Source organism: Galeopterus variegatus, unplaced genomic scaffold, assembly GCF_000696425.1.
Source record: "Galeopterus variegatus unplaced genomic scaffold, G_variegatus-3.0.2 Scaffold3073, whole genome shotgun sequence".
In the NCBI taxonomy this organism is placed as follows: Eukaryota; Metazoa; Chordata; class Mammalia; order Dermoptera; family Cynocephalidae; genus Galeopterus; species Galeopterus variegatus.
Window position 1 is genome coordinate 91507 of NW_007729184.1, and position 8913 is coordinate 100419.

At 33.9% G+C, this 8913-nt stretch overlaps 1 protein-coding gene across 1 annotated transcript in view; it reads left to right on the top strand.

Annotated features, from left to right (window-relative positions):
* NUDCD1 (NudC domain containing 1) overlaps window positions 1–8913 on the top strand; it is an 84115-nt gene that overhangs the window by 23225 nt on the left and 51977 nt on the right. The window contains exon 3 of the mRNA XM_008583890.1: window positions 8544–8729. Coding sequence (XP_008582112.1) covers window positions 8544–8729 — 186 coding nt within the window. The remainder of the gene's footprint in view (window positions 1–8543; window positions 8730–8913) is intronic.

The following is an 8913-nucleotide window of genomic DNA, read 5'->3' on the forward strand; positions in this document are numbered from 1 at the left end:
CTCAGCCAGTGAGCGGGAACCGGTCTGTATGTGGGATCCGAACCCTCGGGCGGGAGCTCCGCCGCGCTTCCCAAGTGGTGCACTATCCAGTGCGCCACCAGGCCAGCCCACTACATTCTTTTTTAAGGTATTAATCTCTTTGTAATTTCCTCCTTCATAGCCCAGAAATATTTATTTTTCTTTAACAAGCATTTATTTAATGCCACTATGTGCTTAGTAGCTACATACATGAATAAATTGATAAGGTGAAACAGTGGAAGTAGCAATAAGAAGCAGAAGTAGTATGGAAGGGGGAGTGATAAGTGTTGAGGGATGCAGTGTTAAGGGAAGATTTCACAGAGGCGACATCACCTTAACTGAGTTTTGAAGGATGAATTAGAGTTTGCCATACAGATTGGGGCAATGGTGTATGTACACAACTTAAGAGGCACATTTGGCAGTCTTTCACAGGCATGCTTGCTCACACTGTAGGTATTCTAGCTTGTTATCACTGAATCACAGAGTATGTATGGAAAGACCTAGAAGGTATGTAGGCTATGGCTGGAGATGAGGTTGGCAAGGCGGCAGAGGCCAGGTTTTGAAGGGAGGGGAGGAGTAGTCCTGTTATTCTGTATTAAGCAAGAGAAAGTTTGGTTCTTTGATTTTGTTTAGTACATACCGGACTGGGAGAAGGGAGTAGATAGGTTCACAGTTAGAGCCAAAAGCTTTGTTTATCAGTTAACTCACTGGTAATCATAATTTGGGATACCAATTCAACTTAAGTCAAAAAATATTGTCTAGAAATCTGGAATGAAAGTTTAATGATTGCATTTGACATATTATAGATAAACAGTGTGGAGTGGTCAGTCTATTTTTCTTCCATTGGAAAATGTCCATGGAAAATCAGATACTATAATTATATTTAAATAGCTTATTTGACATGGAATCAGAGCAAAGATTAATACATGTATGTCTTTGATTGCTTTTTCTGAGCTATTATATCTTTTCTATGGACCCATTAGGATAACTGGTTATATTATAGTTCCTTATTTAGTTTAGTCCCTCTCTACCTGTCTATGGACTCATTAAAGACACTATAGAAATGTAAGTCCTGTATGTATACTATATACTTGGATAGTGTGTACACACAAGCTGTTTGTACCTGCACTTAAATTCATGTACACTCTATTGCCCATACATGATCATTCGTGTTCATACTCTGCATATGCATAGTTTACATTTTATTGTGTCTTCTAGTTTTAAGGACTTTTTGTTTTCTAGATTCTGTTATCTTTGTTTGTTTAGGAAGACAAATCTAAAATCTGGAATTTCACCTATGGAAATTCTCTAAGAATATTAGCTTATAGTGCACATTTACTATTTGCTCAACGTTCATAATATTTGTTGAAAACCTTATATATGCCGTGCATTGTTGTAGGCATTTGGGAATGCTGCAGTGTACAAAATAAAGTCTCTTCTAATTTATTAATTTACAGTAGAATTTGAACCACTTTCTCTTCTCTATTTCCCAATTTGAGCTTGACATTGAAATAACATTCTCTTTTGGCACATGTTTATACATGTTCAAAACAATGTACATCTACATATAAATTTGTTTCATTTCCTGTTAAAATTAGGACATTTTAAATTATTTTATTGGTAAACAATAAGGAAAACAATTTAGAATGGTGGCTTCTGGGAAAGTTTTTGCATGTTGCCTTCTTTCTTGGTTTGCAGTGATCATTCTCTGCTCTGAAATCTCTAACACTTCATATGCATTCTCTGTTTAGCACTTGGATTATAAAGTCTATGAATTATTTTATCGAAAGACATAATATGCACTCTAGAAATTGTTTAGTAGATCCCCTAGGGAAAAGACCTACCTTCTACCTTTTTTTTTCAAATGATAAATGACTGTATGATTGAGTGGCTCCAAATGTTGATTTTTGTAGGTCTTATCTCATGGGCTGGCAAGTATCCAGAGAGGAGTCTCCAGTTTATTGTTGAAGAGTTAAAAGGCCTGATCTTGGCTTTCTGGGATCCATGCAGAGGAAGAGAGTTTGTGGTCTCACCTATTAATATGTGGGCATTCACCGAATCCTCTATTTTCTTTCAGTGGTATCCTTTACCCCTGTACTCAGCTGGGCCTGATGTCTAGAGTCAGTCTAGTTTAAACTTTTGATAGTCAGTCTAGTTTAAACTTTTTCTTTTTTCTTTTTGATAGGATGAAGAATTTATATTGATTTGGAGAGAACTGGCAATTTTATGACCTTTATTTCCCCCTACCCAGAACATAGTATGTCTTTCCCTTTATTTAGATCTACTTTTATATCCTTAAGAAAGATTTTTATAGTTTTCTCTTGATCTTGTATTCTTTTTATTACACTTATTCTTAAATATTTTATAGTTTTTGCCTCTCGTGAATAGAATATAATTTTTTTCTATTTCCTTTTCTAGGTACTTATTTATTGATAGAGAAAAACTTTTTCATATGAGCATCTGCCTTATTTGTTAATTCAGTAATTTTTTTACCTACTCCCCTTTAGGTTTTCTAAGTATACAATTATATCATCAAAGGGAAATATTTTTCTCTCTCCTTTTCCAGTGCTTAATGAAAATGGAAATGACGTTCCCATGTCATTTCATTTTTGTCTTACTAGACAGAACCTCCAAGACAATGCCAAATAATAATGGGGATTTCAGGTATCCCTGATTAGCTCTCGATTTTAATTGTAATGGCTTTTAAGTTTTACTAAAGAAAATACTTATTGTTGGTTTTTGGTAAATAACTTTTGTTTTAAAGTTATTTCTTTCTGTTTTCAATTTAATGTTTTTTTTATTAAGAATGATTGCTAAATTTTATCATATTTTCAACACCCACTTATTGTTAATGATCATGTGCTTTCCATGATTTATCAATATAGTGAGTTAAATTGATATAGTCCTTAATTTCCTAATTTCTTAAGTTCTAGAAAAAAACCTTTTTGGTAAGAGTATGAGGGTGCTTCAGAAGGTTCATGGAAAGATTTATATTTTCTTTCAATTCTATTTTTCCATGAACTTTTTGAAATACCCTTTTATATTCTTTTGATATATTGTTGTATTCTTCTTGCTGACATTTTACATGTAATATTTGCATTTATCTTCACAAGTCTATTGTAGTTTTAGTTTGTTTTTGGTGATATCTATCAAATTCTTTATAAAAGTTTTGCTGGCTTTTCTAAATGAATTGGGGAGCTTTCTTATTTTTCTGATAGCTGAAGTAGTTTAAATAAGGTTAGAATGATCTGTTTTTTATAGATTAAATAAAGATCCTCTTTGGATGTATTATATTCCTATTGTTCTTTTCAATGCTAGCTTTCTAATCACCTATCCAGTTTATTCATTGGTAATTGGTTTGTTCAAACTGTTTCTTGAGTATTTTTGTAATATATATTTTTGTTAGGGGAAATGATTTATCTCTTAAGTTTTCAAATTTGTTGCTGTAAAGTTGCATATATTATTTAAGATTATTGTATTTTCCCTCTTTTCTCTTTTCTTTCTGTATTTTTCCTGTTTTTACCTAGTCAAGGTTTAGAAGGGTATTATTTTATTTTCAAAGAGCCATGTTTCAGGTTTAGTTTGTTTTCTGCTTAATTAACTTTGCTTCATTCTTCAGTTTTCAAACTGTATTGGACCTCAGAATCACTTGTAATTGATCAAAACAAAAACTGATTTCAGGGTATCACTACTAAAAACGCTGATTCTGTATGTCAGAGTTGGTCATGGTCCAGGAACCTGCATTTTATCAAGCACCTCAGAGGATTTTGTTTGTCCAGTGATGACCAAGTCTTGAGAAACCCTGCACCTTGGATACAAAAAAATACCATGCTTATTTTTTATTATTTTTCTGGTCAGTAACAAAGGAAATCAAGCTGTTCTTTGAGCTTCAGTGCTGGGGGCAGGTGGAGAGTATTGTTTGTCTGAAACCCTGCACCTTGGATACAAAAAAATACCATGCTTATTTTTTATTATTTTTCTGGTCAGCAACAAAGGAAATCAAGCTGTTCTTTGAGCTTCAGTGCTGGGGGCAGGTGGAGAGTATTGTTTGTCTACTGACTAGACAGTGGTTTTTATATAGCCACCATCATAGAATACAGCTGTTCTAATATCCATTTTCTTGTTTGAATTTTTATTTTATTTTTTTTAGTTAAAGGCACTCATTCACATATCCCAAAGAGGCTCTTTTCCTGTGGCTAGTGTGATCAAAGTGAATGCTGTAGGAACTGAGACTCTCTTGTTTGAATTTTTATTTTATTTTTTTTAGTTAAAGGCACTCATTCACATATCCCAAAGAAGCTCTTTTCCTGTGGCTAGTGTGATCAAAGTGAATGCTGTAGGAACTGAGACTCAAGTCCACAGGTTGCTTGGACTTTAGACTTTGTCAGGAGCCAGCAGATGGCAGCAGTTCAACACAGAGGTTTATCGAGGCGTTGTACTTCCAAGGATGTTTAACTTACAGATTTACAGTCCTCAATTTTAGAGAAATGTCAATTGGGAGAGGTGTGCTTAGGAAGTAGAAAATGCCTTTGGAAAGAAAAAAAAGGTGTTTAAAATTTGGTTATTATGTCATCATTCTATATGGCATCATGGCTCATTTTATAGTAATGTGTTCAGATTTTTAATATTTAGGGAATTTTATCTGAAATAATTTTTTTCCTGTTTACTTGAAAAGCTAGTTTTTTTCTGCTGCTTCAGAAAAGCATCTTGGTGCCTTTTTAGTTTGCACTTAACGGTCCAAAGGACAGTTACTGGATTCCATTTGTAAGAATGTATTTGTGAGGCTGTGTCTTGGAGTAACAGGTTACAACCACTTGTCAGTCCAGCTCAGTTGCATGCCAGTATGTTCACCTGTAAGCCTGAATCTCAGCTTATTTTCGACAGTTGAGTTTATTAATAGGGAGCCACTTATTTAACTGGTTAAAGAAAAAAATAAAAGGGAGGGGTAAGTTCTTAGGACTGTGTGTTTAATGCATTATTGAAAGCTTTATGTTACATAAAGACATAACTCAAACGGCAATTGATTAAAAACACCCTTTCTTAAAGCTTTAGCAAAAAAAAAAAAAAAAAGAGGACGGGGGAGAAAGAAAAAAGAAGATTTTTATACTCTTTTCCACATAAAGTTAACGGTTGTTAGTGATGAAAGACTTTCTCCAGAAAAAGATCACTTCCTTTTAAAAGGGCAAAATTTTCTAAATGTCAGTGTCTAATAATACTGGTAAATGGTATCCTTACCTAATTTTGCTTGACAATTTTTTAAAACTTGAGTAGCCCTTTTCATGAATGTATATGTATTAGAAAAATACTTTGTTAGTTCAAAGCTTCCTTTCTTGTAAGTGCACCCAAGAGGGCCCCAAACTCCTGTTCAGAGATGTTTTTTATAAATATATACAGTTAATGTATTAATTCTTGTTCACTATTTATTTATGTCATTTATATATAATATATGGGCATTATAATTTTTCTGTATTACTTCTTATTGACTCAAGAATCTTAATTAAAAATACTACATAGTAGCCTGAAGGAAAACTGAATATGGTTAGTAACATTCAAAGTGGAGTTTTTCTTTGGAAGTTGTGGGTATTCTAAATTTCATTGAGATCTGAAATAGCATGTGTTCAGAAAAACTTGGGAAATGGTTTCCTCTCAAGAAAATGTGGAATAGGGGAGAGGACACCAGCTTCTGAAATAGGGTCGACCAGGATTTGAATCTTGAGTTTCAGGCAAATTATTTAGTCTTTTTGGGGCTGGCCAGTTGCTCAGTTGGTTAGAGTATGGTGCCAATAACACCAAGGTCCAAGGTTTGATCCCTGTCCTGGCCAGCCACCAAAACAAAAAATAAATAAATAAATAGATAGTATTTACTCTTTTTGCACCTCTCTATTTTCTTAGAGTGGGGATAATAATTTCAACTTCACAGGGTTTGTGATGATTGAATGGGATGGCAAAATGTCAAAGCTCTTATTTATTACAGTGCTTGTGCATTATAGTCATACAGGAAGGTCTAACGTTCATCAATGTAATTTTAATTCTTCTGCAAATCAGCTGCAAAATATTACCTCAGAATGATTTTCAACATCTTTGAACATGGTTACATAAACCCTTTTTGTGAGAAGAAAACAAAGTGATTGGGTGAGACCTGGACATTTTAGATGCCAATTATATAAAGCATTATTATGAGGACACTTAATAAAACTGTTAGTTGAGGTTATTCAGAAAAATTTAATGCTATAATTTAGGGTTTACAGAAGAAAATATTTTATTGCTTATAGTTCAGTTCAAATTAAAATGTCCCTTGAGAATTAGATTTCAAAAGTCAGAAACATTTAGGTTGCTTTCACTTTAACTATAATTTAATTCAAGTAAAAGAGGCACTGTGTGTTTCTTTTGTGTTTTAATTTAACTAATTTTTGTTTCACATTTATATACTTGAGTATCTTAATCATTCTATTGCATATTATACCCATTTACCTGATAATTGATTTCTGAAAACCTCAGTCATGTGTAACCATTTATTTCAAAGAAAATGGCTTAAAATGTTTATAATTGTATATAAAATGAGGAATAGTCATTTAACAGGTTTAGCCCTGCATTCTTCCTTATAATGGTTTACTAGATTAGATGCAGTGAGAGGCATGTAGTGGAGATGACTGTTTTGAGGAAGGAATTCCATTTTCTCTTATTAAAATTTTCAAAATTATGTTTATTACACATAAATTGCTTGATGTAAATAAAGGTAGTGTATTTGAAACAAAGGAAAATTTTGCTTTACTCCCGATCTTTCCTACCACCAGTCACACTTCAATCTTATTTTCCTTTCTAATGGTAAACATTATTAACAGGTCAGCATGTGTCTATCTATATTTTACTCTGTGCTGTCATATCACAACATTTGTTTGAGCATGTATGGATTTATATTGCACATATTTTGTGTCTTATTTTGTTTTAGTTAGTATATTGGAGATCTTTTTATGTCAGTGTTATAAATTCATCTCAGAATGTTTAACAGATATTTGGTATTCCATAGATATAATTAACCATTCCCTGTCAGTACTCTCCAAAGACACCAGGCACACATCTGTGGTTGAACAAGTTGGATTTATTACTTCTTGCTGCAAGGGAGAACACACACCATGAGGAACCACAGAATGTCTCAGAAGAGGATTTAAAAACAGGATGATATAGGATTTGGCTAGTGTTGTGTGATTGTTGTGGGGGAAATTAGAAAGTAAGGCTTTACTCTGTTTTGGATACTTTCAAGAAACTGGAAAATTTTGTGATGGGTATCTAATAAGTCTCATCTAGAAGGAGAGAAGACTAGACTGAGGCTTAAGCTGTAATTAGTGAAGAAGCTACAGCTGCCTGGACGAGGGTCATATTTATAGCTTTCACAATGTTCATGTTTTATCTGTGTTCACGTATCATTATGGTGTGACACTATTTTTGTCCTGCTCCATCATGGTTGCACAGTAGCCTTGTCTGGCATTTATGTTTATGTTTATGTGCCAGGCCAACTTACAGCAAAACCAAGGCTTGGCTGATACTACTAGCCCAGCTCCATAATGTCATAGGCTGCTTTTTTCCTGCTCACTCTTGATAAACAGCTAGGTTGTTTTTTAGTTTTTATTGGCACACTTTTTCATTGTTAAAATGAACATCCTTGTTACATGGATCTTTGTGTACATGTGCAAGTATTCTTACAGAACACATTCCTACAAGTGAAATTGTATCAAAGGGTACATAAAACACCATTAAATTTGAATTATAATCATTCCAAAAAAAACTTGTACTTATTTGCATTCCAACCAACAGGGTATTGTAGCCAAGAAAATTAGATTACTCTATGGTATTAATTATCTATTGCTGTGTAACAAGTTTGAAATTTAGTTATTTCAAACAATAAATGTTTATCATCTCACACAGTTTCTGTGGTCAGAAATCAGGAAGTAGTTTAGGTGGGTGGTCTGGCTCATGAAGTTGTAGCCAAGATGTCAGCCAGGACTGTAGTCATGTGAAAGCTTGACTAGGGCTGAAAGATGCATTTCCAAAATGATTTATTCAGGATATTAGTTATTAACAGAAAATGAAGTTGTAGCCAAGATGTCAGCCAGGACTGTAGTCATGTGAAAGCTTGACTAGGGCTGAGAGATGCATTTCCAAAATGATTTATTCAGGATATTAGTTATTAACAGAAGCCCTCACTTCTTCCCCATGTGGTCTGTCCACAGTCATCCTCACAAGATGGTAGCTAGCCTCCCTCAGAGCGTACACTCCGAAAGAGAGTAAGGTAGAAGATGTAAAGCCTGTTGTGACCTGGTCCTAGAAGTCACATACCATCTGTCATATCTACTGTATTTTATTTGTTAGAAGTGAAGCAATAGTACAGCTCATACTCAAAGGGAGGGGAATTAGGCTCCAATTCTTGAAGTTGAGAGAAAATACTACACCGCTGATATTTATTTTGTGTGTGTGTGTAGATCAAGGAAGAGGAAGGGATTCATTTATAATGTTTGGCTTCTTTTTAGGACACTGCTTTAGGAAAACCACGAGAGGTATTTCGACTTCCCACAGATTTGACAGCATGTGACAATCGTCTTTGTGCATCTATTCATTTCACATCTTCTACCTGGGTTACCTTGTCAGATGGAACTGGAAGATTGTATGTCATTGGAACAGGGGAACGTGGAAATAGTGCTTCTGAAAAATGGGAGGTGAGGGTTTTTAATTTTTTTTTAAGACTTATACAAAGTGCAGAAAGTATATGTAAATTGGACCTTATTTATTTTAAAATAACACTTTTACAAGGATAGTTTGCATGTGATCACTTGGTTTTTCTGATATATAATGTTTTGGATCTCTTTTTAATTAAATTATAAAATATATACCTTTTACATA